This window comes from Marmota flaviventris, chromosome 6 (assembly GCF_047511675.1).
Source record: "Marmota flaviventris isolate mMarFla1 chromosome 6, mMarFla1.hap1, whole genome shotgun sequence".
NCBI lineage: Eukaryota > Metazoa > Chordata > Mammalia > Rodentia > Sciuridae > Marmota > Marmota flaviventris.
The window spans coordinates 121,414,315-121,434,118 of record NC_092503.1 but is presented as its reverse complement, the minus strand read 5'-3'; the positions used below and the strand labels follow the sequence as shown (position 1 = coordinate 121,434,118).

Below are 19,804 nucleotides of genomic sequence, written 5' to 3'. Positions count from 1 at the left end.
CCTCAGCAATTTAATGAGGCCCTAAGCAAATTAGTGAGACCCTGTCTCTATATAAAATATTAAAAAGAGCTGGGGATGTGGTTCCGGGGTTAAGTGTCCCCGAGTTCAATCCCTGGTACTTAATACTGAGAACAAAAGCCTGTGCTAAGCCTTTGGAAAAGACTCCTCTGAGCCTGCACAGGTACAGAATAAACCTTGCTCTCTACATTTCCAAGCACCGAGTGTCTCTTTCCAGTGCCATGATTTCCTGTATTTTCCATAATAATTGAACCCAGGGCCTCATGCATTCTACACAAGCACTCTACCGTGGAATTACAACCTTAGCCCTTTTTTATTTATCTTGAGACAGAATCTCCTTAAGTTGCCCATGCTCTCCTCAAACTTGAGATCCTCCTGCCTCAGCCTTCTGAGTAGCTAATAGTTAATATTTTCCTTAAGGTTAAGGAAAATATTAAAGATCCTCCCTGTCCATGTGCCTGCTGTGACTTTGCGCATCCTTGATGGAACATCTATAGAATACTGAATTATTGGTGGGACTGGCTTACTCATGACAACTCAGAGATATTCACTTATTTCAAGGCTAAATTCCCTCCCTTCAGGGATCTCTCCAGTCCTTGGGGGTTGAAGTGTCCTTGAGGAGATCACTAGCTTATGTAGGTTGTTAGAATAGAGGTTTCTTTGTTCTAGTTGTATTTAAAGAGCCCCACTGGGAATAAGACTTTGGAGTCTCAGCAGTGGAGAGGATGCTCTGCCTGAGAAGTTCTCAGTTGGGACCTTGAAAAGTTGCTCTGGGACTCCCCAACTAATTGACCTCAGGTGTTTCCCCTGATCTGGTGATGTGTTTTCTTCTCTTTCTCTCTCATCTTTGCTTTTGCTTTCATATTATTGATAAAACAAATGCTATCTAATATCAAGAGAGTGTTTTTATTGTCTATCAGATCCGACCTGCCAAATTCAGCGGCTGCGTGCATGCAGAACATTACTGGATTACAGGACCCACATTCAATATGTGCCAAATTCTCAATGAGTGAATGGGAATGCTGACCCAGAATCTAGTCATGGGGGAATCAGAACACCCAAGTAGATGTGAAAGGGGGTCAGACTCTCTCCTGGAGGATGGAATCTGTCAGTAGGGGTACAAGAGTAAAGGGCCTCATGTGCAGACAGAGTTAAAGTTAGGTGGGAGTAGAATCGAATTGGAATACCATTTTTTATTTCCTCTCCAGGGAGGAGTTTAGGTGAGGTGAAGAGATCTGGGAGAAGTCATGTTTACTCATTTCTCCTTCTGCCTAATTACTTTCAATGCAATTGCATTCTAAGATTAGTAAAACAGATTTTATCAGATGAGGAACTGAAAATCAAAGATGAACAAGATTTCGCTCCTGCCTTTGAGTAGTTCACAAGATAAGGTGTGTTATATATCAAAAAAACAGGTGGGGCTCGGGTGTGGTGATGCATGCCTGTAATTCAAGTGGCTTAGGAGGCTGAGGCAGGAAAATTGCAACTTTGAGGCTAGGCTCAACAACTTATGGAGACTCTGTTTCAAAATAAAAATTAATAATGATAAAAAATGGCTGGGATGTGGCTCAGTAGGTAAGCACCCCTGGGTTCAATCCCCAGTACCAAAACCAATCAAACAAAAAAACAATACCACCAAAAACAGGTAGAATGGGAGGGTTTCAGACCTAGATACTTTTCTCCTAAAGAAAGTTGCCTTGACTCAAGCTACGTTTTGGCCTCTCCCCTCTTCCTAAGTAGTTCCTGAGATGACTTGAAGCCCATGATGACTCTGGCTGCCCTTTGGAGTCATCTGGGGATGTCTTTAAAAGACTATTACTAACTGTCACCAGGCATGGTGGTGCACTCCTGTAATCCCAGATTGGGAGGCTCAGGGAAGAGGATCATAAGTAGGAGGCCAGCTTCAGCGTGAACAACTTGCCTAGACCCTGAGTCCCATCCCCAGAGATTCTGATTTAATTGGTTTAGTGAGCTTTGGGATTTTTAAATGCTCCCTAGATGATTCTAATGTGAATCTGGCTCTAAGAATTGCTCCAAGGAGTTCCTGGGGCTCTGTTTAGAAATCCACTTCTTTAAGACAGGAGTGGGGTGGTGCACACTTGTAATCCCAGCAGCTCCGGAGGCTGAGGCGGGAGGATTCTGAGTTCAAAGCCAGCCTCAGCAATTTAGTGAAGCCTTAAGCAATTTAGTGAGACACTGTGTCTAAATAAAATATTTAAAAGGCCTGGGGATGTGGCTCAGTGGTTAATCACCCCTGGGAAGGAAAGAGAGAGAGAGAGAGAGAGAGAGAGAGAGAGAGAGAGAGAGAGAGAGAGAGAGAGAGAGAGACCCACTGCTTTAATCCAGCCCAGAGGACTGAGACCTTTTTGCTGGTGGGGTGGGGTGGGGTGGTAAACTGATCTGGGCCTTGAAGGCAGGAAAATCTTGACCCCAAGTAGAGAGGCAGATGTGAAGGGGGAAGAACATGATAAGCAAAAGTCTAGAGGTGGTCTGAAACTCATGGCAAGCTGCAGTTAGTTTTATAATAGAGATTGGAGGAGGAAGTCTAAGATTTGAGTACAGCTGGGTAAAGACCTGGGGGTAGGAATGATGAATAATTCATTTTGGTTGCAAATGAGGTTGAACAGAGAAAGTTCAATGATTTTAAGTATGGAAGTAATTGAAGGCTAGACTGAAAATTTCTAAATAATTGAATAAACAATCCACAATCATGCAGGACATATAATTATGACTATGATTATTATTTTGAACTGCTGGGCCTTGGGCACCCAAGGTAAGTACTCTACCACTGAATTACACCCTCTCCCTTCCCCCACTTTTTTGAGGTGAGATCTTGCTATGTTGCCCAGGCTGGTCTCAAACTCCCAGGTTCAAGACATCCTCCTGCCTCCTGAGTAGCTGAGACTACAGGCATATGCCACTGTGCTAGCTTTTCAAAAGACTGTTGAGCAATGCAGTTATATCTAATAGCAGAGTTGAGAGAGACTTGAAGTAGAGAGACATGTAGGAAGTAGGAAGAGATGCTGGGGAGCTGTTGCGATGATCCTAGATGAGGTAATGTTTCTGGCAAGGACTGGGGAAAAGTGGATTCAAAACATATTGTGGCTGTAGAATTTATTCAACTTGACAACACACCAGAAGTAAGGCAGGAGAATGATGAAGGCAGCAAGTTTTCAGGTAAGGAAGGGTGATTGACAAGATGATGCTATTAAAGGAGATGGGGTTTTTGGTGGCATTTCATCAACTTGGTTTGGAACATGTTGAGTTTAGATGACCAGCAGCATGGTCCATGTGACTATGTTCCCCAGACATTGGAGGAATGTATGTTTGTACAGGACAGGTTGGAGCAGCATTTGGTTAGAGATGATGGCTAGAATTGGAATCTCTGGGGTGAGGAGCTTGGGGGAATAGCATGTGTTTAGCTTAAAGCCCTGGGTTCAATCCTCAGCACCAAAACAAACACACACCAACAATATTGATGGGATGAACTTTTAAGGGAAAGTCCCAGAGAAGAAAAAAATCCACATGGTCACTTAGGTAACGGAGGAGAAAAAGCAAGAAGAAACCTGGGCACTGTGATACATGCCTGTAATCCAGGTTACTTGGGAGGCTAAGGCAGGAGTATCATTAAATTTAAGGCCAGCTGGGTGCAATGGAGCACACCTGTAATTCCAGTGGCTCAGGAGGCTGAGGCAGGAGGATCACAAATTTGAGGCCAGCCTCAGCAATTTAGGGAGACCCTAACAAACTCAGTGAGACCAAGTCTGAAAATAAAAAATAAGAAAGGCTGAAGATGTTACTCAGCATGAAGCACCTCTGGTCCAATCAGAAGAAGAAGGAGGAGGAGGAGGAGCAGCAGCAGTGGTGGCAGAAGAAGAGGAGGAAAAGAGGTATGAGAGGGTACAGAGAGGCAGATTCTGTGAAAATGCCATTGATTTTGGTCCAGGTAAACTCTGGTCTTTGGATGTCATGTGAGAGAGAAGTTTTGGTAGATCAAGGAGTGAAAGAATATTTTGAGGAGTCAAGACATAGTATGAAATAAAGATGACACAGACACATCTCTGATAGCAATACTCCTCTGTTCAAGAAAAACAGAAGATTAGAGGATGAAGAAATGGAAATTGAAAACATGGACTCCTTTTTGAGGAAGTTTGGTAAGGAAGGCGCATTAACACAGACATGATGGCCCACAGCAACTTGGAAGGCTAAGGCAGGAAGATCACAAGTTTAAGGGCAGTCTGGGCAATTTAGATCCTGTCTCAAATGAGATTTTAAAATAGTTTCAGGATGTAGCTCAGAGCAGCCCTGATTCGATTCCCAGTACCAGGGGAAAAAACAAAAACAAAACAACAACAACAACAACACAATACAAAAAAGGAAGACACATTAAACCTGAACTATCCCAAGGAGAACCCATGATATCCATGCCCCACCTCCTCCTCCTTCCATGTCTCTGATCTCAGTGCATGGCTTTCCTTACAGATTGTAAGTTCCATGAAGTCAGGGCTGCACCTGTTGTCGAGACAGGTGTCTCACCAGCATGCTGTATGGTGTCTGCATGTTTCATGGATGCAGACTTAGGGTAGGACCCGTCCTCAGATGTACAATGAAAGACACTAAACCCATTCCTTGTAGTACTCCTGTCTCCCCTGCATCCCAACACAGAGGCCTCCTGGTTAACTTCAGGAAAGCAGAAGGTAATTCTCCAGACTATTGACCTCCTCTCTGGGGCTTCCAAAGCTCTCTGCATTCTTTCTTTCCCCTGTCCCCTCAGGTGGGGCTCTAATGCAAGTTGTTTGCCACCCTCCAGCACACAGGAACAATTATGGGCAGGTAACATCTCCTCCTTGCCCCTGTTACCTACCCTATCCTCAACCAACTTCTTCACCATGGTCTGCCACCTTCCTTCCTCCTGCCTTCTTGGAGTTCTGAGGCTAGATCTCTGCGTCTCCTTGTAAAACTTTCCTCTCGGAAGCCCTAAACCCAGCCTAGTAAGGAGTGGAAACGGGGCCTTGGGGAAAGCAAGACCCATTGAGAAGAGAATGGCATCCGTTATCTTCCCTGGCGGATACCCAAGGACCAATTCTCTGTTCCACATATTTGTCTGTCTCCTCTCACTTGTCTTTGTCAGTCCGCCCCCCACCCCCGTCCCGAAGAGATGGAGAGACGTGAAGAGGGAAATCCAAAGGGCAAAATCTTCGTGGTGCCAGAGTCTTTGGAATTGCGGGTGATAAATCCAGTAAGTCTCTTTAATATCGTCTTTCAGTTCACACACACGCACACACAGATCAGAACAAGGCAAGAACCGCCAACGGGAACAGGGAGGGGGCCGGAGTCCTCCCAGGATTGGGAGGTTCTTATCCTGGGATTCCCTTCAGCCCGGCTGCCCAGGAATAAGATGAGTGGAATGGAGTATTTACAGAGAATGGGTGCTTTTCTTCTGGGTGAAGGGTCCTAAACCAGAAATCTCCCAAATCACATTCCAAAAATCACTAAAGGAGAGTTCTGGAATTTGGGGGGAAATATGAAGAGAATCAAGTGGAGGAGAACGAAACTGTACTGGCAAAAATTGGGAGAGAGCGTGGGGGCGTGGCTATCCCGGGTCGCAGCCCTCTGGCCAGAAAAAGGGGAAGAGTCTGTTTGTCAGTGGGCTAGGCCTAAAGCCACAAACCCAATCACCTGACTGAATCGCCCCGTAGAGACGGAAAAGAAGGCGGAGCCTGCCGACCTGAAGGCGGGGTTTTGTCAGAGCTGGGGTGGAGCCTATAAAGGAGGTGGGACTTTGGAGACAAGATTCCAGGCTGGGGAGCACAGGGAGCACGGCTGGGGGCGCTGCACTTTGATGGGATGGGGTATTGGAGCCCGACTTGTAGCAGGGATCCCGGGAAGCAGCGTCCCTGGGGTTGTGGGTTTTGTAGGGGTTCCTGAGGAACTGGATTAGGAGCGTGCTCGCAAGGCCAGAGATTCCGTGGAGGTGGAGTTTAGGATGTTTGGAAGTCCGGCTGCCCCAGAGGCGGGTGTGCGGGACGCCTATTGGGTCCGCAGCTTGACTGCAGAACGAGTCTGGGAGGTTGAGGGGCGCAGAGTGGGGCTGGGCAGAGGGAGTTTTTAGGGATCCCAGTAGTTTTCGTGGTGCTGTGCGGCAATGATGATGACTACGGTGAGGATAGTACAGAGCACCATGGCTGCGATGCCCACCGCCAGGGAGATGAAGGAGAAGTTCCGAGCCTCGCGTGAAGCGATCTCCGCAGACACCATGTCTCCGCGGGCCAAGGCCGTGCGCACCTGCGGGGGAGGGGTGGAGGACCGCGGTTAGAGTGTCGCTGTTCTCTAGCATGCCCCAGCCTTCCTTTAATATGGTCCCCTTAAGGCCCAACACTCCCAGAACTAAGAATAACGGCGTAAACCTAACCCCGGCTCCCCACACCTGCACTGCCTTGAAGATGGCGATAATGCCCGTAGGCCAGAAGCAGCAGATGGTGGTCAGCACTGCAATGGGCATATAGTCGTGTGGCGGGCGCCTCGGCTCCAGCAGGGCCAGCCCTGGGCCTTGGGGCGGCGGGGGGAGAGTGGAGGTCACTCCAGTTCCCCCTGGGGTCCCGCCTGCATAAGGCTGCAAAAGGAAAATTGGGAGGGATGTTGCTCCGACCTTGCTACAACCCACCAGCGTCCCGCCTCTGGCAAGTCGGTTTTAATAGCACAATTCTTATCCGTTGCTTCTCAAAGAAACTGGTTAACCACTGCCCTTGTAGGACACCCATAAATTTCGCCTAGGTTCCTCTCCTCCATTCATTGCATCATTTTGGATATCTCCGCATTCTTCCACTAGCTACGGACCACAGGCACTGTCCTGGCCTCACTTGGGACCTGTTCCTTCCCTCCAGACACCTCCCTGGCCTCCCCTCCCTCATGCCCCTTGGTTTCCAGGTTTCATTTCTTTCCCTCCTTCCAGAGGGTTTCCTTCTTTCAAACTTCCTTTTGATCTCTCGGTTCCCCCTCTCAGGTCCTGACCTCTGACCCCAACGGACCCCCAGGTCCTTCACCTCCAAGCCTTTTCTTAGCCCCTTCTCTCTCTCTGGGATGTGTCCCCAGAACACAACCTGGTTTTCTGGTTCTATTTCTCTATTACCTCAGTTCCTGGTGTGCCCCCAATTTCAAGTGCTGTTCCACTGTGCCCCCCTCTTCCCAGGCCCCAGTCAGCTCCCTCACTCACCGTGCCCACCGGATAGACCGGCACGTAAGCAGTACAGGGCTGCAGCTGCAGCGGGTAGCCGGGCGCTACGTAGCCCCCCAGCGGCAAAGTGCCCACCGCCCCCGCGTGCGTGGGCACCACGAAGCCAGGAGCCTGAGCAGTCGGTGCAGGCGCCGGCGGGGGTGGGGCAGCGGCGGCGGGCGGCGGCGGGGGAAGTGGGCCCTCGAAGCGAGTCTCCTGCAGGTAAGGGTCGGGTGGCATGCGGGGCAAGGTAGCGCAGCCGGGTGGGGGAGCCCCGGCGGCCGGACCAGGCGGGGCGTGATGGGGGGGCCGGGGTAGTGTGGCTGAGGACGAGGGACCGCGTTGAGCTGTGGCCGAGGAAGAGGCCAGGCCGCCTGCGCCTAAGCGCGGGAGGGTGGCGGTGCCAGACTGGTGGTAGTGGTGGTGATGGTGATGGTGCGACGAGGGGGCTGCCTGTGGGGGCGGGGCGGGAGGTTCTGCAGGGGGCTGGGGAGCATTGTATGGAGGTGGAGAAGTGTGTGGAACTGAGTCCGGGAGGCCTAGGGACAGTAAGCCAAGGAAAGGGTAAGTGGGGAGAGAAGACAGCAATAAGATCAGAAGGAGACAGTCAGAGATGGAGATAGGTAATGGGAGAGGAGGAGGGAGGTGATAAGAAGTCATCTCTCATTTGGGGGTCAGGAGAGGGGTTGTATCTAGGCCATCTGCCTCCCCCCCTTCAATCTAGTTTTGAGGTCACAACTCTCCCCTCCTCCTCTTCTTTTTAAGCAATACGCACTCAGCTTTCACCCACAGACAGACACAATCTTACTTTTAAGCTATGGCTGCCTTTGGACAGGCCTACCTGAGCTAGTCCTATGGTGCACATGTGTAAACATGCATTACTGTGTTCACATGTGCTTACTTCAGTAGTTGTATACACACATGTGGGATGACATGTTCCACTCTGCCCTGGCCTCTCTGGGAACCTCAGGGCCATTTTTTAGTGCCCATAAAGAAGAGTCTTTTGAATTTGACTCCCTTGACAACCCCAATTTGATCATGTCTCCATATTTCCCATTGGATATATCTATGCCAGTGAGCCACTGACTGTCCATCTGTCACTTCAAGTGATGCTATCCCTGCAGTACCTGGCTGATGCTAAGCTTCTCTTTACCTCCCTTAACCTCTCAACCTGCCCTCCTACCCATGTTGTTGGCAAGGGGCAGAGGCTGAGACTGGAAGGAGAAAAGGAAGAAAAGGGTGGGAGATAGAGGAGGGGGTGGGGGTGTAGAGAGCTGGAGAGAAGGGGAATGGAACCGAAACACTCACTAGGGAGGGCTAAGGAAGGGGGTTAAGGCAAGGGAGGGGGAGGATGAGGAGAAGATGGAGGGAGGGGGTTGTTATTGTTGTTTATTTTTTACCTGACTTTTCCGATGTCATGATTGCAGTGTGGCTGGGACAGCGTCCCTGCCCTGGAGTCAGTGGCCCCTGGCTGGCGCCGGAGTCTGGGTCCGGGATGGCGCAGCCAGCGGCAGCAGCACAGAGATGGAGAGATGAAGACTGTGGCGTGGGGCGGAGGGAACGCGGAGGGGGGGGAGCTTAAAGGGACCGAGGCAAGGGAGGGGGAAGAGCCTCAGACGTCCCCCAACTCGTCTCTGTTCTTGGACCACCTCTCTCCTCCTCTCACCCTGGCATTCAAGCCCCCAATTTAGGCTCCCTTGGAGTTGTCATGGAAACAGGAGGCAAGACCAGGCAAGGAGGGTGGGACTTAGGGAAGGAAGGAGGGAGAAAGAACTCTCTAGAGTCTCCCCCTCCAAGGCTCACTGTAGTGATTATATTGTGGGAGGAAGCCAGCAGGTGCTCATTGGATTCAGTGTGCCAAGTTCCCTTTACATCTGGTTCACCCAGGCAGGTCTTCTTAGTTTCCCTCAGCTCCCTGCAAGGTGCCAGCATCTTTTCCCAAATCCTTGGCCCTAGTTTCTCTTTAGGAGAGATAATCTTGTGTGAGAGAGAATTGTGCAAAGCTGAGACGTGAGATGGACTGAAGAGTTCCCAGGGTACACAGTCTGAACCTGAGATCCCGGCAGTAAAGTAGGAGGCTCAGGTCTGTAATTTGAGGATAGCTCGTCTGGCTGGAGGAAGAGAGATGGGAGTAGGGGGATGCATAGCTACCTTCTTCCAGGGTTAAGGAGCTGAAATGGTTTGGGAGCAGGAAGGGGTGACTTAACTGCTCATTTCTGGCAGGTCGGTTTGGAAATGTATGCTTGTTGGTGGTGTGTTTGGAGTTCTGAGGCAGGTTAGCGTTCAGCTACAACCCCACCCCCCACACACATACACACCAGCCAGGAGGAAACTCCGCCTCCAGGGTCTACCTAAGGCATAGCGATTATTGCTCTTTTTATTTGCTCTTTGCATCTTGGAAGCGAGTGGGTGGGGAGGAGGGATGACGAAAGGCAGTCTATGGAGATTTACACCAGTTGGGCTTGTTGCAGAAACATGGCCAGAAAAATCATTGTGGTCCCCCCCCCCGCCACTTAAGATTAATTAATTTCCCAGCCTCCGTCTGAGGCAGTCATTTTCGGGCTGTGTACCTCCCGGTCCCTGTCCAAGAGGAGATCAGTAAAGAAGGCCTCGCCCCAGTCCCATGCCCCAGATTTAGATCATAGCCTTACCTGGTACTTCTGGTTTTTCAGGTGTTTGCGGGAGCCCCTAATGCCTTACTCCCGAATACTTTTCTCCCACCTCGTCCTTCACTCTACATACTTCTGAGCGTACATTGGTTTTATTGGGAGAAACAAATTTAGACCCAGTAGAGACCTTGTGAAATAGGGAGAAGCTCAGACACGCCGACGAACCTTTTCTCAAGGGAAACGCTTTAATTAAGTAAACGCTCAAACAAATAAGGGCCCTAACCCAGGTTTTAGGGCATCGGGTTGGGGTCACTAATAGGTTGAGAGGTGCAGGCGCCTGGAGCTCGGAAGTCTGGATTGGGTGGTAGGGTCTGGGTCGGGAACTGCCTACAGAGTTCGGAAGGCCGGATTGTGGAGTCGCTCAAGTTCAACGACCAGGCAGCCGCATCTTCCAGGCGTGAGTCAGCGCAGCCCCAGAGGCCCTCCGCCCCTTAAGGGTGGGTTGTTCCTTGGGAGGGAAGTAGATAGAGTAGGGCGGGAGAAACTGGGCCAGGCTGCACTTAGCTCGAGGGGCCTTGAGGACTCTCCGCGTCTCTGGAGACAAGGGTACTACATGCACTTCAGGATGAAGAGTTGTAAGACGCTGACCTGGGGCGGCGGGGGCGGGCGGGCGTCTAGGGGCGCGAATCGGCTGCCATCAGCCGGTCACTCCATCTGGCCACTCACCCAGCGTACCGCAAAATACTTTTTCCCAGTCCGTCCCCCACCGCCCCATGGGGACCGAGAACTTCGTGTTCAGCTGCGAAGCCAAACGCGTGGATTGGGAAGCCGAGCGAATCAAGGCAGGGGAAGTCGAACCCTTGGGTCCCTGGGAGCTGCAGGGCCTGGAGTGGCCTTCTTTCGATTCCCAGGATACATTTGCTGCTGCTTCTCCCCACTGGTCTAAATGGGTTGCTCCGTCTATTTCCTCCCCACCTTCCAGAGTGCATTGGAACGTTCCATTGCCTCTCCGGTCCCCTGCCTCTGTTGCAGGGGACGCTCGCACGGTTGCCAGGGAAAGCCCGGACGTGACGGCTTTGCGCGACCCCGAGCAGCCCTCCCCCCCTCCCACCCGTCATCCCCCTGGCGCTTTCTTCTCTCACGCTTTCCCTCCCCCTTGGGTTCCAGATTAGGGAGAAGTAAACATCTGGCTGAGTGAGACCTACAGACCAGGCCAGGTGGGAGTTTGCATTCTTCAGGGGGCCTACGCTGCTGTTCAGGGTCCTGTGGAACGCCGGGTTGTGCCTGGTGGTGGGGTTGCATAAAGAAGATCCTGGGCCTAGGGACCAAGTCCCTGAGCGTGGAGTTGGGGGCGGGACTTCTGGTGAGCGTTGGTGCGTCAACGCTGTGGGGGTGTGTGTTCGTCGGGGGAGAACTGGAGTAAGTTCAAAGTAGGCTAAAGGACCTGGTGTGGGAGCAGGAGGGGGAGGCTTGATGGCTGGGCATCTGTTCCGAAGGTAATGGGTGTTGTCATCTACCTCATGGGCCCTCATTCTACCTTCTTAGGCGGGAGCATGCTGGGGCTCTGGGGGCAAAGGTTCCCCTCGGTGTGGGTCCTGCTCCTGTTGCCGTTTCTGCAGCTGCTGCTGCCTGCAGTCCCCGCGTCCCACAGCGCTTCCTACAAGCCGGTCATCGTGGTGCACGGGCTCTTTGACAGCTCATACAGCTTCCGCCACCTGCTGGAATACATCAATGAGGTCTGTCCGGGGACACCCAGTGGAGGACATTGGCGGAGTTTGCCTTGACTGGGGAGGAAGTGGGTAGCTGAAAGCCACCCCCCCACCCCCACGTCTCCTGCCTGCCAGTTCCTGCCATCCTGGCATGGGGATAATTGGGGGACGGGAATCCCTGGTTCTAGCAAGCACAATAGTCATGTGGATGTGGCCAGGGATAGGTATGTGGGGGCTTCATAGTCCATCCCCAGTGGTTGTATTGTCCCTTCCCACAGACACATCCTGGGACTGTGGTGACAGTGCTCGATCTCTTCGATGGCAGAGAGAGTTTACGGCCTTTGTGGGAACAGGTACAAGGGTTCCGAGAAGCTGTGGTTCCCATCATGGCAAAGGCCCCTGAAGGAGTACATCTCATCTGCTACTCCCAGGGTAGGCAATTACCCATTCCCAACTCCTGATCAGTGTCTGAGGGATACTTCCTAGTGTCCTCAGCACTACATTGCTGAACCACATTGCCCTAGCCTGAGCCCTTCTTTTCTGACTTAACTCAGCACCTGGGTCTTCTCTCTCTGTATCCTGGATGGGAGGGAGGCTCCCTGCACTGCTGCCCTTACTTTGTCCATTACCCATGATTCTTGGATTTCATGATTAATAGGGGCAGTTGAAAGTATCCTGGAGTTAAGAGTCGGGAAGCCTTGATTATAATTCTGTCACTTACATGACACATGACCTTTTGGCCCAGGGTGTGTCTGTTCTCTGAGTCTCAATCTCCTTTATGTTCAGTATGGTGGTGATGGTGGGGTGTGGGGCAAAAGACAAGAGCTGTTGACCTTGTTGTCCTTCATTTCCTGCCCAATATTGGTGTTGTGCCTATAGGGGGTCTGGTGTGCCGGGCACTGCTCTCTGTCATGGATGACCACAATGTGGATTCTTTCATCTCACTCTCATCTCCACAGATGGGACAGTATGGAGGTGAGTGGGCACTGTGGGCTGTGTAGAAGGCCCCAAGTTTTGGAGGCACAGAGGTTTGTGGTCACTTGGCACTGCCATTCTTTTGCCAGACACAGACTATTTGAAGTGGCTATTTCCCACCTCCATGCGGTCTAACCTCTACCGGATCTGCTATAGCCCTTGGGGTCAGGAATTCTCCATTTGCAACTACTGGCATGGTGAGTGGGGATACTGAATAGGGATACCAATATGGTTATTACCATAACCAATAGCAATGACAAAAATAGTGGTAACTTCTGTTCACTGAGCACTTATTATCTGAAGAGGCACTATTCAAAAATGTTTGATGTGGCTGGGTATGTGGCAGCACATACCTATAATCCCAGCAACTTGCAAGAGTGAAGTAGGAGGACTGCAAAATTTGAGGCCAACCTGGAAAACTAGCGTGACCCTGTCTCAAAATAAAAAATAAATGGGATGAGGATGTAGCTCAGTGATAGAGTGCCCTGGGGTTAAATCCCCAGAACTGGGGGGTGGGGTGGAAACCACCACCAAAATATTTCATGTGTGTCACCTTGCCTCAGAGAGTACAAGATACAAAGATCAGCCAGACTTTTCTGTGATGTACATTGAACAGTACCTGGTTCATAGTAGTGGCTAGATATAAGTGCTTTCTATTGTGTATACAATTATTATATTGCTATCCAACTTGAATATGAATACAGTCACCTGACTGGTTTTCCAGTCTTTGGTCTTGTCTCCCTTCTTTGCTTCTCTGTCTTCCTAACTGTTGTTTACTCCCAGACCCCCACCATGATGACTTGTACCTCAATGCCAGCAGCTTCTTGGCCTTGATCAATGGAGAAAGAGACCATCCCAACGCCACTGGTAAGATCCCATGTTCCTACCTATCTCCTTAGCTTCTTTGATCCCCTATATCCCTCTATCCAACCTGGCCTGACTCAGGTTGTGGCTAACTCACTCTCTCTTCTTCCCACCCTGCAGCATGGAGGAAAAACTTTCTTCGTGTGGGTCGCCTGGTGCTCATTGGGGGTCCTGATGATGGTGTCATTACTCCCTGGCAGTCCAGGTAATAAGGAATGTGTGAGCTGAACATTGGCTAAAGACACATCCAACCTTCACCAATCTCTATCTCCTACCTAGAACTGGCTTTTCTTCTCACTGTTCAGTTAGTGCCACCCCCTATACCAATCACTCTGTTACCCAAATGTAAAAACCTGGGAGTCCTATTCTAACCCCTATGTCTAGTCGTCACTAAGTCTTGCTGAATTTACTTCCTCTACCACTCACCTCCCTTTGTAGATTTTTTTCCCCCAGTGGTGAGGATTGAACCTGGACCTTTTCCCTTGCTAAGCAAGTGCTCTACCACTGAGCTATACCCCCAGTTTTTTTTTAATTTTTTTAGTTGTAGTTGGACACAATTGGACACAGTACCTTTATTTATTTATTTATTTATTTTTATGTGGTGCTGAAGATCGAACCCAGCATCTCATACATGATAGGCAAGCGCTCTACCGCTAAGCCACAACCCCAGCCACCCCCAGTTCTTGTAAAAAAAACTTTTAATTTTGAAATCATTATGGATTCACAGCAAGTCCCAAAGATGGTATAGATAGGTCCTATGTACACTTGACCTAGTTTCCCAATGGTTATATCTTAGGTAAACTAAAGCACAATATCAAAACCAGGAAATAAGCTGGGCATGGTGGTACGCGCCTGTAGTTCCAGCACTCGGGAAGCTGAGGCAGGAGGATCAGCTGAGCCCAGGAGTATGAGACCAGTCTGGGCAACACAGCGAGACCCCATCTCAAACCAACCAACCAACCAACCAGGAAGTTAACATTGGTACAATGTATGTTTGTGGTTCTGTGCCATTTTATTATTTTCTACCAGCACTTTATTTACCAAGACTATTGTAACACCTCCAGCCTCATCTCTCTATGGCACTATGTGATTGTCTCTGTTGTAGGTCATCATGAGTGATCTGAAATGTCACCTGAGTTACCTTACTTAACAAATATTTATTGAATTCTATGTGCCCAGCTGCTATTCTGGGTTCTGGAAATGCAGCAGTAAATAAAAAAGAAATCACTGCTATTATGTAGCTTACATTCTAGTGGGTAGAGAAAGTAAATTAGACTAGACTTATTTAGATAATAAATGTAAATATATATGTCAGGTGGCAATAAAGGAAGGCAGGGGAGGCATCAGAGGATGCTTAGGGCCTGTTTTAATGCTCAAAGAAGGCATAATGGAAGAGCTGCAACTTGAGCAGAGGCAGAAGGAAGTGAGAGAGGGAGTTGTATAACAGAGGAGGAAGAAGACCCAAGCAGCACCTGCAGAGGGCCTGGGGCAGGTGTGAGTAATGAGGCTGATATAGGAAGAGCAGGAAGAGTTCATGAGAGGAAGAAAAAGAGGTAGTGAGGACCAGTTGTGTTGAGTTTTTGCAGGTTAAAGTAAGGCCTTACTTTATTCTCTTTTTCTTTTTTTGTATGTGATAAAATATAGATAACAATAGGTTGGGGATACAGTTCAGGGATACAGCACTTGTCTACCATGTGTCAGGACCTGGGTTTGATCACAAGCACCAGAAAAAAAAAAATAGGTAGTAAAAATTACCATTTTAGTCCAGGCAGTACATACCTGTAATCCCAGTGACTCAGGAGGCTAAGGTAGGAGAATCACAAGTTTGAAGCCAACCTTGACAATTTAGTCCAAAATAAAAAGGGCTGAGGGGCTGGGGATGTGGCTCAAGTGGTAGCGCACTCGCCTGGCATGCATGCAGCCAGGGTTCGATCCTCAGCACCACATACAAACAAAGATGTTGTGTCTGCCGAAAACTAAAAAATGTTAAAATTCTCTCTCAAATAAATAAAAAGGGCTGAGGGTATGCCTCAGTGATAGAAGGCCTCTGGGTTCAATCTCCAGTACCACACACACAAATAAACAAACAGGTGTGGTGGTGCATACCTGTAATCTGAGCTACTTGAGAGACTGAGGCAGAAGGAGTGCTAGTTTGAGACCAGCTTCAGTAACTTAGCAAGACCCTGTCTCAAAATAAAAAATAAAAATGGGCTGAGAATGAAGCTCAGTGGTGAAGTGCCCCTGGGTTCAATTCTCAGTACTTTGAAAAAAAAATCCTATTATTATTATTATCTTCTTTTGACATTTAAGGAAACACAGGGCAAAGAGATTAAATAACTTGCCTACATTTATAGTGTTAGTAAGTGGTGAGGTCAGGCTATCTTTTTTTTTAAATTTTTTTTTGTTTAGTTGTTGATAGTCCTTTATATATTTTTCGTGGTGCTGAGAATCGAACCCAGTGCCTCACACATGCCAGGCAAGTGCGCTACCACTGAGCCCCAGCCCCAGCCCAGGCTATCTGACTTTTAATCACAATGTTTTACTTCCTCTTGATAAAGGAGGTATTCTTTATAGGACAATGAGGACAAGTAACATACTGAGACATACACATGGGGAGAGTGTGGCAGAACTGGGGTTCAAATTCAGGCCTGTGTGTGTGTCCCTACCACTTTCTTACACCTTCTACAATATAACCCCCAGACCCCCAGACCTCCAGCCCAGCTTTCCCATGTGCCCAGCTGTGTCTCTGTGGCTTTGCTCTTGCTGTTTCCTTTATCTGGATACCCATCCAGGAGCACCACAGGAAGTTTTGTTGATGCTGTAAAAACTAAAGTAATGGTCCCTTCTCTGATCCCACAGTCCACTGAACTTTTTCAGCATTTGTGAAGTTATTCACAGTGAGGTTCCACTCAGTGCCCATGACAGTTAAATACTCTTTAATTTAAAAATGTGTAATTAATCCTGAGAATCACACAAAAAAACTGTTTTAAAAGAAATTTTATTTTGAAGTAATTTTACACCTAAGAAAAACAAAGCCAGGCATGGTAATGGCATGGTATCCCACATACCAAGGACATTAAGTCAGGAGGATTGCAAGTTTGAGGCCAATCTGGGCAACTTATTGAGACCTATCTCAAAATTTAAAAAAAGAAGAAAAGGAAAAGGGTGGGCAGGATGTAGCTCAGTGGTAGAGTGGTTGCTTAGCATGTGGAAGGCCCCAAGTTTAATTCCCAGCATGGAAGGAAGGAAGCCAAGTTAGTACAAAGCATTTCTTTCTTTTTTTTTTTTTTAAATTCTTTTGAGACAGGGTCTTTCTAAATTGCTGAGGCTAGCCTCAGACTTGTGATCCTCCTACCTTAATCTCTTGAGTCACTGGAATTACAGGCCTGTGCCATTGCACCTGGCTTGTATACTCTTCACCTAAATTTCCCAAATGTTAACATTTTACCATGTTTACATTAACATATTTTCTCTGTCCCCTTAAATATATGTATATTTATGCATATATGTTAATATTTAAATATATTCAACATTTACAAAAAAACAATTTTTTTGTGTGAACCCTTTGAGAGTATTCTGTAGACATGATATCTCTTTACATCTGTATATTTTAGTGTGTCAGGCTGTATTTCCTATAAGCAGGATGTTCTTTTATGTAACCACAGTAGTTTTCAAGTGGAAAATTAATAGAGACAGTAATGTAATTTTTTTGGGGGAGGGGGGTGGTTATTGGGGATTGAACTCAGAGGTGCTTAACCACTGAACCATATTCCCAGCCCTTTTATATTTTATTTAGAGACAAGGTCTTGCTGAGTTACTTAGGGCATACTAAGGTTGACCTCAGACTTACAATCCTCCTTCCTCAGCTTCCTGAGTGGCTGAGATTACAGGCATTCACCACCATGCCTGGCTGTCCTCAGACCTTTAAAAAAAATTAAAAATTTTTATTTTTACATATATAGATGGACACATATCTTTATTTTATTATTTAGTCTTATGTAGTGGTGAGGATTGAATCTAGTGCCTCACATGTGCTAGGTAAGCACTCTACCACTGAGCCACAACCCCAGCCTCATCCTCAAACCTTTTTAAATTTCACTTTTGTTTTACTTTTTGTGGTGCTGTGGATTGACTCCAGGGCTTTGCACATGCTGAACAAGCACTCTACCACTGAATTATACCCCTGGCCCTCAAATTTTGAGACAGGATCTTGATAAGTTGCTCAAGCTTAACTCAAATTTGCAGTCCTCCTGTCTCAGCCTCCCACGTAGCTGAGATTGCAGGTATGCGCCACCACACCTGGTTCTAATTGTCCTTATAGGGAAAAAAAAATCAATACAAGTTCAAACTCAGGCCTGGGGGTTACATTTAGTTGTCATGTCTCTTTAGTCTCTTTTAATCTGGAATTGTTCCTCAGTCTTTGTCCATGACATTGACAGTTTTGAAGTGTATTGACCAATTGTTTTGTGGAATGTCCTTCAGTTTGGGTTTGTTGGATATTTCCTCATGATGAGATTTAGGTTATACATTTCTAGTGATAATTCTACAGAAATGATGCAGTACCCTCAGGGCATTACTGCATGAGGTATGTGATATCTAATTAAGTTTTTTGAGTGTCCTTCCTGCTGATTGTCTCCCCAGCAGGCTGTAGGTTCCTAAAGGACCCTAGACCACCTTGATTATTTCCAGTTTTTGATATCCACCCTCAATCTCTTTGTAGCTTCTTTGGTTTCTATGATGCCAATGAGACAGTCTTGGAGATGGAGGAACAACTGGTGAGCTCCTTGGGATTACTCCCCCTCTCTTCGTCCACTGTCCCACTCATTCTGGAGTCCTTCCTGCCACTGACTCCTGAGCTAAAGGGTTCACCCTATGGGGAGGGGGCCTAGGACACCAACAGTAACTCAATTTTGTCTCTTTTTGTGTCTTTCTTCCATGTTTCCACGCCCTTTGGCCTACCTGGAAGGTATATCTGCGGGATTCTTTTGGGTTGAAGACTCTCTTGGCTCGGGGGGCCATAGTGAGGTGTCCAATGGCTGGGATCGTCCACACGGCCTGGCATTCCAACCGCACTCTTTATGAGACTTGCATTGAACCTTGGCTCTCCTGAGGATGTCCTCAGATGTCGCCAGAACTCCCCAGCCCAGAGACCAAGTGGTGGCCTTGGAAAGCAGGTGTCAGGCTCTGGCATTGGCAATGACCACCTCATTGCTCTCACACTGCCCCCACATCAACCAGGGCTCCCAGAACACCCATCCTTTGCTCCTCCATGAATGACAAGTCCTGGTCCCCCTACCTCATGTTTTCTAGTTTGGGGGTGGCTCCATGCTCTCCCTTTCTCCCAAGACCGAGGTTGGGAAATGAGAACCAGGTTTTTAACTTGTGGCTGCTCCTGCTGCTGCTGTTGCTCCTCTGTATCTGGCTGTACAGGAGGAGAACCCAGCCCCTGCCCACCACAGGGGTCTCCTTCCAGGCCACTCAGGACATTTTTAGCTTATGTTCTCCCCATGTTCCCTTTTCCTCTGAACTTCCCTGTTGTCAGCCCTCCCCACCCACAAGAGGGACACCCATGAGTGGGGTTCTGAGGCTCCCCTATGGGGACAGTTCCGTTCTTGAAATGTCAGTGTTGGGGACTATCTGTGGCCTGCGAGGCCCATCTCAGGTTTTGGGATCCCCCAGTCCCTAGGATCAGTGTTGGGGTATCCCTGGGAGCCTAATTTCTTTGAGGCCCCAGCCCCTCTTTTAACTACCCTTGTATGGGTATGTCCCCTGTATTTATGGAAATAAAGTTCCATTTCCTCAGAGTGGCTTGGCTTATTTCCAGGTGAAGGGGACCTAGGCTCCTCAAGGAGGGTGGGAATGGAAAGCCTGGGGCCTGGGTGCCCGGATGCTTGGGCTGGGGTGGGGACCCCCTTGGTGTTTCCGTCTTCTCAATGCCCATTCTGTGTGGGTTCCTGATTCTCTGCGGGTTCTTTCCTGCTGAAGACAATTCTCTTCCTGTCCCAGCCTAGGATTAGGGGGCTGAACCCTAGGCTCCAGTGGTTTGGGCCTCAGTTTTAGGGGTGGAATGTGCCTGCCACCCCCCAGGCTAGACGAGGAGGCTGAGGGTCAGGGTGGGCATTTGTTGTACCCCTTTTTGACCTTTGTAGGCCAGAGCTGGGTGAGGGGCTATACAATGAGCCTCCTTTTCCTTGAAAGAAGGAATTTTGGCTGACACAATAGGGCCCTGTCTGCTCTGGCATGGAGGGTGGTGGCTGACTCAACTCTGTGCCCCCCAAGCCCTAACAAATGTCATCAAGAGATGGGGGCACTTTTCCCCTTAGTTCCTTGGGCTGCCCCCCTGCCCTTTTGACAACTTACTTTTCTTTCTTTTCTCAGCTGATCTTGCCTCTTCTCTCGTGACTTGATCTGCTGTT

The 19,804-nt window shown here is 48.7% G+C and overlaps 2 protein-coding genes and 1 long non-coding RNA gene across 4 annotated transcripts; 1 reads left to right on the top strand and 2 right to left on the bottom strand.

Moving 5' to 3' along the window:
* Positions 1-5,246: 5,246 nt before the first annotated feature.
* Prrt1 (proline rich transmembrane protein 1) lies at positions 5,247-8,804 on the bottom strand. 2 transcript variants are annotated; one of them, XM_027921912.3, is made up of 4 exons: positions 8,632-8,804; positions 7,232-7,770; positions 6,446-6,631; positions 5,247-6,303 (listed from the first exon to the last, which is right to left on the bottom strand). In XM_027921912.3, exons 1-4 carry the CDS (start codon positions 8,648-8,650, stop codon positions 6,127-6,129), a joined length of 921 nt encoding a protein of 306 aa, XP_027777713.1. In that variant the 5' UTR covers positions 8,651-8,804; the 3' UTR covers positions 5,247-6,126. The 2 variants fall into 2 exon arrangements, with proteins under 2 accessions (XP_027777713.1, XP_071470052.1); XM_071613951.1 differs by lacking the exon at positions 8,632-8,804 and having other exon boundaries at positions 7,232-8,251.
* Positions 8,805-10,062: 1,258 nt separating this feature from the next.
* Positions 10,063-11,310, bottom strand: LOC114080368 (uncharacterized). Its single transcript, XR_003580601.2, has 2 exons — positions 11,046-11,310; positions 10,063-10,348 (listed from the first exon to the last, which is right to left on the bottom strand). It is a non-coding gene; the product is annotated as an uncharacterized lncRNA (long non-coding RNA).
* Ppt2 (palmitoyl-protein thioesterase 2) lies at positions 11,270-19,190 on the top strand. Its single transcript, XM_027921963.3, has 8 exons — positions 11,270-11,576; positions 11,828-11,981; positions 12,429-12,524; positions 12,614-12,721; positions 13,308-13,391; positions 13,509-13,593; positions 18,109-18,163; positions 18,355-19,190. Exons 1-8 carry the CDS (start codon positions 11,340-11,342, stop codon positions 18,496-18,498), a joined length of 963 nt encoding a protein of 320 aa, XP_027777764.1. The 5' UTR covers positions 11,270-11,339; the 3' UTR covers positions 18,499-19,190.
* The last annotated feature ends 614 nt before the right edge of the window (positions 19,191-19,804 follow it).

What these genes read in the sequence shown, in the direction of transcription:
- Ppt2 (XM_027921963.3), top strand. Translation starts at nt 11,340, where the DNA reads ATGGGTGTTGTCATCTACCTCATGGGCCCTCATTCTACCTTCTTAGGC. An exon ending in ACAGATGGGACAGTATGGAG is followed by an intron (nt 12,525 to 12,613) that starts GTGAGTGGGCAC and finishes TTCTTTTGCCAG; the next exon opens with ACACAGACTATTTGAAGTGG. An exon ending in TGGAGATGGAGGAACAACTG is followed by an intron (nt 18,164 to 18,354) that starts GTGAGCTCCTTG and finishes CCTACCTGGAAG; the next exon opens with GTATATCTGCGGGATTCTTT.
- Prrt1 (XM_071613951.1), bottom strand. Translation starts at nt 7,891, where the DNA reads ATGACTTCTTATCACCTCCCTCCTCCTCTCCCATTACCTATCTCCATC. An exon ending in CGGTCTATCCGGTGGGCACG is followed by an intron (nt 6,632 to 7,231) that starts GTGAGTGAGGGA and finishes TTCCTTTTGCAG; the next exon opens with CCTTATGCAGGCGGGACCCC. An exon ending in CCATCTTCAAGGCAGTGCAG is followed by an intron (nt 6,304 to 6,445) that starts GTGTGGGGAGCC and finishes CCTCCCCCGCAG; the next exon opens with GTGCGCACGGCCTTGGCCCG.